The sequence below is a fragment of the Panthera pardus genome, unplaced genomic scaffold, assembly GCF_024362965.1.
Source record: "Panthera pardus isolate Hobbes unplaced genomic scaffold, ASM2436296v1 HiC_scaffold_24, whole genome shotgun sequence".
NCBI classification, from domain to species: domain Eukaryota; kingdom Metazoa; phylum Chordata; class Mammalia; order Carnivora; family Felidae; genus Panthera; species Panthera pardus.
This window is the reverse complement of record NW_026526810.1, coordinates 15,605,531-15,619,532: the sequence shown is the minus strand read 5'-3', so window position 1 is coordinate 15,619,532 and position 14,002 is coordinate 15,605,531. Positions and strand designations below refer to the sequence as shown.

Genomic DNA, 14,002 nt, shown 5'->3' with positions numbered 1-14,002 from the left:
ATGGTTGAGTAGTTGATAGAATAACCAGATTTTTAAAAATTAGGTACAAAATATGTGAACACATGCTCAAACTGACCTTGGAGACACGTATAGAACTATACCTAAGAATAGCAGAATACATTTTTTTCAAGTATATACAGAGTTTTTTTTTCAAAATAGACCCTTTACTGGCATTACATTAAAATCTTAATATATTTAAAATAACTAAAATCATATTGCACATATTCTTGATTACATTGGAATTAAATTAGTAATTAGCATTATAAAAATATATATAAAATATTCAAATATTTGAAAATTAATGACATACTTCCAAATAACCCATAAATCAAAAAAGAAATCCTAAAGAAAATTATAATATATTTCAAAGTAATAATAATAAAAACATAACATTCTAAAATTTGTAAAATGCTTCTACAATAAGATGGAAAGAGAAATGTATAGCTTTAATGACTAGTTTACAAAACAGGAAATATTTAATATAAATGACCTAAGCTTCCACACTAATAATGTAAAATTAAAAAATCAAAATTAAAACAAGAAGAATAAACAGAATAGAAATAAGAACTGAAATCACTAAAATAGAAAACAGACCAACAATAGAGAAAATTACACAAGTCAATCATTTATTCTTTGAAAAGAATAAGACAATTGGCAACCCCTAGAAAAACTAATAAAAGAACAAAATAATACAAAAGAGAAAAAAAATCAAATCACTCATAATCAGGAATGAAAGAAAGACAATACTGCATATTATACAGATACTGAAATAATAATAAAAGGATATTTTATTATTCTCCATTTAGTAAAAAGAAACTGTTAAGTTTAAACTTTTTTACAATTAACATATTATTAACAAAGAATGACAATTTTAACTTTAAAACTTGACAACTCAAATGAAATTAAAAAATTCTTAAAAACATAATTCACTCAAACTGGCAAATGAGGAAATAGAAAATCTGAATAATGTAAATTCTGTTAAAATCCACAATAAAGAGAGAAGCCAATTTAAGAAATGAGAAAAAGAGTGAAATACACAAAGAAGATATACAAATGGCCTCCAAGTGCAGCCACTTTGGAAGTCGGTTTGGCAGTTTCTTATGAAACTACATGTACTCTTATACAATTCAACAAATGTACTCCTTGGTATTTACCCAAATGAGTTGAAAACGTATGTCTACACAAATTCTTCACACAAATGTTTATAAAAGCTTTATTCATAGTTTTCCAAACTTGGAAGTTAACAAGATGTCCTATCATAGGTGATAAACAAACCATGGAAAATCTATAAAGTGGCATATTATACCACAATAAAAATGAGTAATGTACACATGGATGTTTTTAATAGCTTTTTCCATATTTTCCAAGTCTTGGAAGAAACCAAGATAGATACGTGAATAGATAAACTGTCATACATCCGGACAATGGAATACTATTCAAAACTAACAATGAAATAAGCTAGTAAGCCATTAAAAGACATGGAGAAATCATAAATGCATATTAGTAAATGAAAGAAGTCAATCAGAAAAGTTTACATACTGTAAAGAAAGTGACATTCTGGAAAAAGCAAAATTATGGTGACATTAAAAAAAATCAGCGTTTGCCAGGCATTTGGAGCAAGGAGGGTGAATAGGCACCACAAGAGGATTTTTAGGGTAGTGAAATTATTCTGTGATTATGTTATAATGGTGGATTAATGTCATATGTATATCAAACCCTACAGATTGTACAACTCCAAGAGAGAACCTTAAACTATAGACTTGAGATGATATTGGTGTGTCAATGCAGGTTCATGGATTGTAACAAATATAACACTCAGATGCAAAGATATTGATAGCAGGGAAAATTGTGGGTATATGTGAGAGGAGCATGAGATATATAGGAACTCTCAATTCTTCCCCTCAATTTTTTTTTGTAAACCTACAAATGCTCTAAAAATAGCTTATTGGGGCACCTGGGTGGCTCAGTCGGTTGAACATCCAACTTCAGCTCAGGTCATGATCTCACAGTTCATGAGTTCAAGCCCCACATTGGGCTCATTGCTGTCAGCACAGTGCCCACTTCAGATTCTCTGTCCCTCTTTCTCTGCCCCTTCCCTGCTTGCCTTCTGTCAAAAATAAATGAAACGTTAAGAAAACAATAAAACAAACAAATAAATAAATAAAACAATAACCTATTTTTAAACAAACATACAAACAAAAATACCACGATACACCTTCCCCCCCCCACAGGAATTCCTAGAATCAAAATGGCCAATTATGTCAATTTTGGCAAGGACATGGAGCACCTGGAATCTCATACATTGCAAATAGGAGTGTAAAATTTTACAATCATGATTTCACATCCACTAGAATAAACAAAATAAAAAAAAGACTAACAACATAACATTTTGTAAAGCTGTTGAGCACCTGGAATTCTCATACATTCTGGTAGAATGTAAAATGGTCTAACTCAAACATGGAGAACTGTTGCAACTTCTTATTAAGATAAGCACACATCTTAACGATGTAGAACAAACTGATGGTTACTATAGGGGAGATGGGAGGAGGGATTGGTGGGTGAAATAAGTGATGGGTATTAAGGAGTGCAATTATAATGAGCACTGGGTGATATATGGAATTGTTGAATCATTGTATTCTACACCAGAAACTAATACTATATTGTATGTTAACTACACTGGAATTATTTTTTAAAGATAATATCTACTATATGACACATCATTCAACCTGATATTTCATTTCAATATGAAAATTCCTGCTCAAAAAATAATTTTAGGGATGCCTGGGTGGCTCCCTGAAGAGTCCGACTCTTGATTTCAACTCAGGTCATGATCCCAGGTTTGTGGGATCAAGCCCTATGTCTGGCTCCATGTTGAGTGTGGAGCTTCCTTAAGGCATGTGCTCTCTCTCTCTCTCTCTCTCCCCCTCTTTCCCATTCATGTTCTCTCTATAAACATAACATAATAAGAAAATAGTTAAAATAATTTTCAATGCATCCTTTTTTTCATACTAGCCCCACGTTGTAAATATCTGAAATGTTGACAGATGATTGATAAATAAATAGATTAACAGGTACAGCATAAGTAAAATGGAATTCTATTTAGCATTAAACAAATAGCAAACTTCTGGGGCGCCTGGGTGGCTTGGTCGGTTGAGCGTCCGACTTCAGCTCAGGTCATGATCTCACGGTCCTGAGTTGGAGCCCCGCGTCAGGCTCTGTGCTGACAGCTCAGAGCCTGGAGCCTGTTTCGGATTCTGTATCTCCCTCTCTCTCTGCCCCTCCCCTGTTCATGCTCTGTCTCTCTCTGTCTCAAAAATAAATAAACGTTAAAAAAATTTTAAAAAAATTAAAAAATAAAAAAATAAACAAATAGCAAACTTCTGATGCACCCAACAACTTGTTTAAAACTTTTTTTTAATTGAATCTCCATACAAAAATAGTATATACTGTACTGATTCCATTTACATGAAATTTGAGAACAGGCAAAACTAATATATGGTGAGAGAAATCAGAAAGTGGTTGCCTTTGGACATAGAGGAATTGACTAGAAAAGGACACGTTGGACATTTATTTGGTAAAGAAAATGTTCTTTATTTTGTTTTGAGAGATGATTACTCCATGACAAAGGTTACTAAACAGAATACTTTAGATATATGCACATCTTTTTATTATAATTATATCTAAAATTTAAATGTATATAAATATATATTTGTTGCTAAAAGCCAACATTCTTAGCCATTATACGGGTTATTATTATTTTTTCAATTACCAGTGTAATGGCTAAGAATGTTGGCTTTTGGCAACAAATAGTCAGGCTTTAATTTCAGATTCTACAATATATTGCCATATCTGTGACACATTACTTACCATCATAAGCCTCAATTTCTTGATGTGTACAATGGGCCCAAACACTTGAGGATTTTGTGATGAATATATTAGAATGGTATTTGACCACATAATAAGCATTCAATAAATAGCAGTTATGCAATTTTAATGAACTCTGTGCAATTCTTCTTTCATGCCTTGTACTTCTGATACATCCTGTTTCCTCTGCCCCTTTCAGCACTCAGTCTGTCTATTTGGAGGACACTCATTAAGTTCCAACAGCTTTGAGTTTGTTTGTTTATTTGTTTGTTTTTCTTTTCATTGCTACTTCCATAATTACATCCCCCATGCTTCAAGTATAAATGACTACTCATTTCTTTGCATCTATGACCAATATGAGTTTTAAACAATGCAAACAGTAACACTTTATTGCACTAAAATACTATGTTAATATCTATAGATCCTATGTATGTGTCTATAAGATGTGGTGACAGATTTTTATCTGCAGCGTTGCTCATACCACAGTGCTGGGCACCTATTGAATCCTTAATAAAAAGCATTTCATAAATAAATTATTTTAGACTTTTTGAAAGTCATAAAGATTATTTTACCCACTTATAAATATATACACTAAGTCTGAAAGCTATATAGGAGTGAAATATAGGTACTTCTTGTGCTAATCTTACACTTTTATTAGACAACTTTTTACTGATCACTCAGGATGAACGGGGTATACAAGAGTGAACAAAACAAAGCTCTTGTCTACATGAAGGCTCCATTCTTGCCTATAATAAATAAATATAAAAAAAATTAATTTTTGTATGACTCAATGATTTTCCTACTTCTATTTGTCTATTCTCAGTTCTCCTTCCACCAGTTTTTTTTTTCAATTACTTCTGTTATCCTTTCATTACATACTTATGAAAATATGGAAAGTCCTGTATAATTACAAGACAGACACCTACATCCCATGGATGCTTTGTATATATTTGTCTTTTGCTTTTAAGCACCTTGGATTTTTTTAAATGTTTTTATTTATTTTTGAGGGAAAGAAAGAGAGAGAGAGAGGCAGGGGAATGCAGAGGATTTGAAGCAGGCTCTGTGCTGAGAGCAGAGAGCCTGATGTGGGGCTCGAACTCATGAACCACGACATCATGACCTGAGCCAAAGTCAGATGCTTGACCGACTGTGCCACCCAGGTGCCCCTCACCTTGGGTTTTTAAACTGTCTCATGGGGAAGCTAGGAAAAGAAATTTTGCTAATACTTGGTTCAGAGGCATAGAAGTGGAAGAATATACACACAGAATTGTTGTAGGGCTTCAGGATGCTCAAAGATCCCATAATGAGAAGGCATGTTTTAGGAGACCTATTTAAACCTTGTAGTCCAAATTACCCACTGTACTCAGGACAGTATTGGGCTTTGCTGTTATTAAAGCAGTTTGTCTTCACAAAAGAGTTGTATGTTACTTGATTTGTCAGGTGTATTTGATGTTGGGAGTAGATCATTTGTGAGTAGCTAGGCTGTCAAGTGGCCTGGATCTGAGAGCACTGATGGTCCAAAATAGGCAGATTTTCCAGAGAAAAATAAGCCCATTTCATCTGCCATTACTGGCCCCTTGAGAATCACTATATACTTATAGTCACACTTTTCTCTACCAGTTAAAAAATGTTACAAGGAATCATACTGGTGCTAATGTACAACTTGACTACTTTCCATTTATAATAATTTTTGTTTGTTTTTTTAGTTCCCGTTACCTCTTTTTTTCATTTATGTATCACCTTTAGGCATAAACTGGGCCCCCTTTTACATAATGAATTTAGTGGGAGTTGATATTGAGCGGTGATGCTATTCATTGAGCTCCAATCAGTGAGAACAACTGGACCCTGTTAGTAGCCATTTATTGTGTAGAATGGCCCAAAGCATGGTGGACTGAAGGTTAAATATGCCATAATCCTGAAAAAAAATTGGTTAGTAAAAGAACTTAATCTCTCAGAAATTTATACATTTTAGTTAGAGGAGGAGAAAGTATGCTTTATTGAGGGTATAAATGTCATAGACTGAAACATGAACTCAATATCCCAAAGTCATTCATAGACAGTAGCTCTCATGTGGCAGAATTGGTGATAGGGGAACACCAAGGTTATATGCCTAGCTGGTCCCTCTAAAGTGATTCTAAACCCTACCAAAATGAGAAGTCTTATATGGACTATTAGTGCACAAGAAGGACCTGGAAGCCATGAAGTATGGTGGCATCCATTCTGTAGAAGCAGCTTTGTGGGTATATGTGGGAATTACATATTAGGCACCATGAAAGAGCTGCTTGTCTTTGAAAAGGAAGATGTTCCTGGGGATAATAAATGATCCCTCATCCTTTCAGTTACCAGAAAATAAAACCCTGAAACCTCCCTCTTAAATTATTCCTTCACTATTTAAGGCAATTGTAACCTTGGGAGTGTGTTTATGTCTTGATTGGGATTCATAAATTACCAAATTTGAGGAACATTGGCTAAGGGTACTTCAGGAGGAGTAAGGTATAGCCTTCATCATTCTCTTCTGCCCCCTTGTGGTATCATTCATGTTTTTTGTCACTCTGGACTCTTGCCCTAGGTGAAAGCAGTCTCTTCTAAACTAAACATCCTTACTATTTATCATTTTGTGTATTCCCATAAAACTATCCAACTAGAAGTGAGACTATCACTTCCTTTCAACATGAAGTAGTGTAGTGCTACCAAATAATTTTGAGGACTTCTACTTTATCTGTGTATATATCTGTCTAATTTTAAAGTGATTTTGCTCATGAGTAGATACCCCCAAAATTTCATATTTTATTCATCATCTGTTTTCCCTATATATTAGTCTTAGATCTATTTATTCACTCATTTTGCTATTTTCTAGTGCATTTTTGGCCTTCATTTTTTTCAGTTTCTTTCCCGCTCTGTAACTGATGAACAGCACCAAGAAACCCACCTCATTCTCTTGTGCCAGCCATTCCACAGGAAATTTTCCTGGTACTGAAAATTTTATCTTCCACTGATGTCTCAAGCATCTGAATTTCCATAATTTCTTTCCTTCTTTCTGTAGTCTTTGCCATCACTTTTCTCTGTTGTGTCTAAAAATGCCTGTATTCTTCAAGACACATCTCAGGAATTTCATTCTAAATGATTTTCCTACAAACACATTCACTCCCACAATTAAGGAGTACCTTAATGCCCAGTCCAGTTTTCTTTAGAATCCCAAGCCATCATACAATATTGTCTACAGAGCATCTCTCCTTGGCAGTCTCACAGCACTGCAAATGCCCATGTCCCAATCAATACTCATAAATCTCTCTTCCTATGTGCCTCCCACTGTGTCCCTAAGAGAATTAACTATACCAGCAATTTCTCTTTTTCCCAGGACAAACTTATATGCCTTCTATATCTCTTTTTAATAAAGTATAGTAGCTGCCTACTATGACTCCTGAATCTCTCGTGTACATATATGCACTTTTTTTTTAATCCTCCGGCTCTGATTTTGCTGTATCTGAGCTCAGACCACACCATCTCCCCCCCTCATGGATGCCTTCCATGTTACCAGTGGTCTCTTCCTACTCTATACTGCAGTACAGTGATTTCTAAAACATAGATCTGTTCCTGTCACTCCTCTGTGAAAACTCATCCATGGTAAGTCTGACCAGACTGCATTTGGGGACTGGACAGAGTGAGAAGGGATCTTGTGTCAGCCAGGATTTCTGGTAGACGCCCCTATGCACTATCCACTTGTGGTGGTCGGGGGCGGGGAAGGGGCGGGATTGAGCCCCCTTCCCCCCTCCTCCTTACTGCGGAAAGCTGCAGAGCTAAGGGCACTTACTTCCTATTCACCAGTCAGCAGGGAGGGATCCTCTGATCAGCCACGTAGGCATTCTCTTCTCTCTGGAGGAAAAGGCCCAGCAGCTGTCGGAGGAAAAGGCCCACCAGCTGTCAGAGCAAAGGGACATGTCGCAGCTAAGTAAGAATTTGGGTGATTCGAGTCCCCCGGCCGAGGCCCCCAAGCCTCCGGTCTATAGCCGCCCTACGGTTCTGATGCGGGCCCCGCCCGCCTCCTCTCGGGCTCCGCCAGTCCCTTGGGATCCACCTCCGATTGATTTGCAGGCTTCACTGGCCGCTTGGCAGGCACCTCAGCCTGCTTGGGAGGCCCCACAGGGCCAGCCGCCTACCCCAGTGGCTCCGATGGCCCAACCTCCGGCCCTGGGGGGCCCGATGGTCCAGGCTCCCCCTCTGGGAGGCCCGATGGGCAAGCCTCCGACTCCCGGAGTCCTGATGATCCATCCTCCCCCTCCGGGAACCCCGATGGCCCAGCCTCCGACTCCGGGAGTCCTGATGATGCATCCTTCAGCTCCCGGAGCCCCGATGGCCCATCCTCCCCCTCCGGGGACCCCAATGGCCCATCCTCCCCCTCCGGGAACCCCAATGGCCCATCCCCCCCCTCCGGGGACCCCAATGGCCCATCCTCCCCCTCCGGGGACCCCGATGGTTCATCCTCCCCCTCCGGGGACACCGATGGCGCATCCTCCCCCTCCGGGGACACCGATGGCTCACCCTCCCCCTCCGGGGACACCGATGGCCCATCCTCCCCCTCCGGGGACCCCGATGGCCCAGCCTCCGACTCCAGGAGTCCTGATGGCCCAGCCTCTGACTCCGGGAGTCCTGATGGTCCAGCCTCCTGCTCCGGGAGCCCCGATGGCTCAGCCTCCGCCCCCGGCAGCCTTGATTGCCCAGCCTCCGCCTCCAGGAGCCCCGATGGCCAAGCCTCCTGGTCCCGGAGTCCTGATGATTCATCCTCCAGGTTCGAGAGCTCCGATCACGCAGCCTGCAGCTTCAGGAACCCCGATGGCACAGCCGGCAGCCCCACCTGCACAGCAGCCTCTGGCGTCCTGGGCCCCACAGGCTCAGCCTCTGATTCTGCAAATCCAGTCACAGGTTATAAGGGCTCCTCCGCAGGTTCCCCAGGGCCCACAGGCCCCGCCGGCGCAGCTGGCCACACCCCCGGGCTGGCAGGCCACCTCGCCGGGCTGGCAAGCCCCGCCACAAGGCTGGCAAGCCACACCTCTGGCTTGGCAGGCCACGCAGGTCACCTGGCAGGCTCCGACAATTACCTGGCAGGCACCAACTGTGCGCCAGGGCCCACCGCCCATCCGGCCGGGCCCACCGCCCATCCGGCCGGGTCCCCCGCCAGTGCGCCAGGCTCCACCCCAGATCCGCCAGGCACCACCGCTGATACGCCAGGCACCACCGCCCATCCGGCCTGCCCCGCAGGTCCTGGCCAGCCCACCACCGCTCTGGCAGGCCCTGCCGCCCCCGCCGCCGCTGCGGCAGGCCCCGCAGGCTAGGCTGCCCTCCACGCAGGTGCGGGCGGCGCCACAGGTGCGGGCAGCGCCACAGGTGCCCACTGCCCCACCAGCAACGCAGGTGCCCACGGCGCCTCCCGCTGGCCCACAGGCGCCCCAGGCTGTGCTGTCGGCCCCTTTGTCGGCCCCACAGGCTACACACTGCCCGCCCATCATCTGGCAGGCCCCCAAAGGCCAAGCCCCAGTGCCACATGAGCTGCCAACGTCGATGGAGTTCCAGGAAGTGCAGCAAACCCAGGCTCTGGCCTGGCAGGCTCCTAAGGCTCCTGGGCAGTTCTGGCAGCCTGTGCCCACCCAGGAGGCCCAGAGGCAGGGCCCACCACTGGTTCAGATGGAGCAGCCCTTTCAGGGGGTCCCGGCCTCCCAAAAGGCCCTCCAAATCCAGCTACCCACCCAGCAGGCCCAGCCCTCGGGCCCGCAAGCAGAGCTGCCCACCTTGCAACTCCAGCCCTCCTGGCAAGGCCCCCCTACAGCCTTGCAGGGCCAGCCCGGAGCTCCCATAGCGGCAGCAAATTTTCCCATGGGCTCCGCTAAATCACTGATGACTCCATCGGGAGAATCCAGGGCCTCTTCAATAGAACGCAGGACCTCTTCGAAGGAACGTAGGACCTCTTCAAAGGAACGCAGGGCCCCTTCGAAGGATCGCATGATCTTCGCTGCCACTTTTTGTGCTCCAAAGGCAATGTCAGCTGCCCGAGCACACCTGCCGACTGCCTGGAAAAACTTGCCTGCCACATCGGAGAACTTCACTGCCACTTCAAGAGTCTTTCCAACTACCTCCCGGTTCCAGCCTGCCTCTTCTAATGCCTTTCAGGGCCCATCTGCCCCCTCAGAGACCCCGAAGTCACTGCCACTTGCTCTGCAGGATCCATTTGCCTGTGTGGAGGCCCTGCCTGCAGTTCCATGGGTTCCACAGCCCAATGTGAATGCTTCAAAAGCATCCCAGGCAGTGCCTACCATCCTGATGGCTACGGCAGCTGCCCCCAAGGCAATGGCCACCATTCAAGAGGCCTCGAAAACCTCTGCTGAGCCTCCACGTCGCTCTGGCAAAGCTACCCGGAAGAAGAAACATCTGAATACCGAAGAGGACAGCAGTGGCCAAATGCTGGCCCTGCGTGACTGGCAGGCACCGAGACCCTGGGAAAATCTGAACTTGAATGACTGGGAGATTGAAAACCATATCCAGGTCCTGGGTGACTGGGAGGGCCCAAGTACCTCCCGGGGCCTGAGTGGCTGGGAGGGCCCTAGTACCTCCAGGATCCTGAGTGGATGGGAAGGGCCCAGCACAACTTGGGCTCTGAGTGCCTGGGAGGGCCCAAGCACTTCGAGGGCCCTGGGTCTCTGGGAAAGCCCAGGTAGCCCTCAGCCCTTGATTATCTCTGAGTTCACCAGTCTCTCTCAGGGATTTGGTGCCACCCAGAATGACCCCAGGTTGGAGACTCAGCCATTGTCTCCCTTGGATGAGAGAGCAAATGCATTGGTGCAGTTCCTCTTGGTCAAGGACCAAGCCAAGGTGCCCATCAAGCGCTCAGAGATGGTGAAATTCATCATTCGTGAATATAAAGATGAGTGCTTGGATATCATTAACCGTGCCAACAATAAGCTAGAGTGTGTCTTTGGTTATCAATTGAAAGAAATTGATCCCGAAAACCACTCTTACATTATCATCAACAAGCTGGGGCACCATAAGGGTGAACCAGTGGCATCCTACTTAGACAGGCCCAAGTTAGGCCTTCTTATGGTGGTCCTGAGTCTCATCTTTATGAAAGGCAATTGTGTCAGGGAGAACATGATCTTTAATTTTCTGTACAGGTTAGGCTTGGATGTCCGAGAGACACATGCTCTCTTCGGAAATACAAAGAAGCTCATCACCGAAGTGTTTGTAAGGCAGAAGTACCTAGAGTACAGGCGAATACCCTATACAGAGCCAGCAGAATATGAGTTCCTCTGGGGCCCCCGAGCATTCCTAGAAACCAGCAAGATGCTTGTTTTGAGGTTTTTGGCCAAGCTCCATAAGAGAGATCCACGGTGCTGGCCTTTCCAGTACTTTGAAGCACTGGCAGAGTGTGAGTCTGAAGATTTGGATGAGGATGAGCCCGGATCTGGTGATAATGCTGGTGACCCCACCAGCAGTTCCCCTCCCCGCTAATGTGGTTCCATCCGCAGATATCTCATTCCTTTGGGTCCCTGGCCAGAGGCCGCTGACAGGGGAGCAGGGTGGGGTGGGGGGTGGGGGGGTGTTTTGTTTCTGGTGTTTATGTTCCAGTTCTATGTGTGTAAGTTTGGATTTCAATTTGGTTCAACTTGATATCTGCCAAAGCTTTGTACATTTTCATGTGGTGTTGATTTCAATTGGCTACTGTTCTATTTGGTATTTTGGCATCTGTATTTTTAAGTGAGATCTGTGATTCTCTGTTTTGTGTTATAATTGTTATGTTTTGGTATCAGAGTTGTGCTGGCTTGTGAAATGAATTGAGAAGCTATCCATCTCATTCTGGTACAGATTATGTAGTATTGAAATAGGCTGTTCTTTGAACATTAAAATGACTCATCAGTAAAAGCTGTCTGCAGAAAAATAAATATCTATATCTATATATATAAATATACTTTCAGCATAACATGCAAGTGTTTGTCTTTATTCTAATTTCTACTCTAGATGGTGGGAGCCCAGTTTTACCATACTCTCTGAATAGACCTGAGCATCAAGAGCACTACCAGTGATAGTAGTAACCACAGTGATGAAACTTTCTCAAGGAGACTGCTGCATTTATCACAATAATGCAGTGATTTATGTTGTGAGATGAAATGTAAGATTTCCTTAATTCAGGAGTAAAACTTCACAAGTCAGTGAGGTTGAATCAGAAATAGGTTGTATACCTCATCTGATTTAATCCTTACAATAGTCTTTTAAAGTAGGCGTCATTCCCATTTTATAGGTAAGTATCTAAGACTCCATTAGATCAATTAAATGGCACATTTTAGTTAAATTGTAATTTAAATCAGACTTTTTTCCTTAAGGTTATGTGGGAAAAGAATATCATCTTCCTGCAGATTGCAGGTGGCAGTGGAGAGGGAAGGAGATATATAACTAGTGACATGGAGATCTAAGGGGAAGTTCCTGGTTGGGGTGGGGGCATAAATCCTAACATACAAGGGAAGTCAACTGATAATGTCTGAGATTTCTAAATCATTGTAGTTGATCCTTGGGTACAGAACCTGATGTGGGAGGGAAGGCAAGTGGGGAGTGAATCCACCCGAAAGGTGGAAAGGTTCACATGGACACACCAGAGTGGTATATGCAAAAGGAGTTTCCTGAAATTACTACTCTTCATGTGGACCAGAATCATCTGCACTGCTGCTACATTTACTGTCCAAAAGGATCAAGAATTTTATCCTAAAGGCCCCTTCTCTGGGTAAAGATGAAGCTCCAGATGTAAGGTAAATGGTGATAGTGGAATTCTTCTGCCACCTAGTGGTGTGCCACTGGTTCTGTCCGTTGCTCCTGCAGCGGTACAGTGCAGCCCCTGCTACAGTACTTAACCTCATACGCTGAATACCTGGGTTTGGCTACTACTTGCTTCATAATCTTTGCCCATAATTTTACTGGTATATGTGCCCAAGCATGCTTTCTTTTCTCTTGTATCATAGGATAAGGTGAAATCTCTTCCTCAAGTGCAAGCCACTGGCACTTAGGAAGCTGAGCCTCTATAGTGTGGGATGAACTTATAAAATGGAGAGTCCTTTCCCAGCACACACAGAGTTGAGCTTCCTAGGGTGACTGACCCCATTACAGGACTTGCTTGGCTATAGGGTATCTTTGGCAAGTTGTCGAAGTGGCTAGATTTTCCAGAAATTCAGAGGAAGCTTCTTGTAAACTCCTTGGGTCAGTGGTACTGTGTTTCTGCCCCAAATCAATCTTTACTTATTTTGAGGACAGCAACTAATGCCCATTGAAGGCAACAGCACTGCCCCAGCTGAGAACTATGCCCAAAAGAAGATTTTATGATATAGTAAAGTGTCACATTGATTTAGTTATTTCTTGTTTGTTTTTAGTTCATGTATTATTTTTTCTATAGTTTTCTCCAAATCATTTACTCATGGGTGCTTGAGTAAGTTGCTCTTGGTGAAGCAAAGCCACAATCCTCCATCTCATTTATCTCATATCTGATGTAAAACAAATAACCTTATTTAACTAATGCCAAGGGCTTAAGACCTGAGTTGCTTTAAATGGTAATGAGATATGAATTATAATAATAATGAGTTTTTAACTACAAATAACATAATTAGCCAAATATTCAATGGAAAAGTTAAAGAACAGCTGACATTATAAAATAAGAAGGCAGAAAACAAAACTCTGGGAATACATGAAAATACAGGGTAAGAAGCAGTAAAAACAAATTTAAAACCCATTTATTTGAAAGTTCTAAAATGTAGATAAATGTAGTACAAAGCTGTTGATGGTAAAATGGATAAAAAAAATAAAACCTTTGTAAATAAATGGGCAAAAGGTATCAGATAACAAAAAAAGAAAGAAAGAAAAGAAAATGAAATGCACGTGGCAAATAACATTGAAAAGTATTCCACCTCCATTAATATTTAAAAACAGAAATATTAGCTCAGCATTCCAGTTTTCATTCATTAAATTGGCATGGAATAAAATAAAAGCCTGTGGAACACCCAATGTACACAAAGTTGTTATGAAACTGACACCTTCATTATACACTACTGATGAAAGTATAAATTACTATAATTTACCCAGAAATAAATTCAGCTAACTGCAACTTCAAGAG

The 14,002-nt window shown here is 42.5% G+C and overlaps 1 protein-coding gene across 1 annotated transcript; it reads left to right on the top strand.

Moving 5' to 3' along the window:
• The first annotated feature begins 7,645 nt into the window (after window positions 1-7,645).
• MAGEL2 (MAGE family member L2) lies at window positions 7,646-11,830 on the top strand. Its single transcript, XM_019436151.2, has one exon. It carries the CDS (start codon window positions 7,801-7,803, stop codon window positions 11,359-11,361), a length of 3,561 nt encoding a protein of 1,186 aa, XP_019291696.1. The 5' UTR covers window positions 7,646-7,800; the 3' UTR covers window positions 11,362-11,830.
• Window positions 11,831-14,002: the final 2,172 nt, after the last annotated feature.

What these genes read in the sequence shown, in the direction of transcription:
- MAGEL2 (XM_019436151.2), top strand. Translation starts at nt 7,801, where the DNA reads ATGTCGCAGCTAAGTAAGAATTTGGGTGATTCGAGTCCCCCGGCCGAG.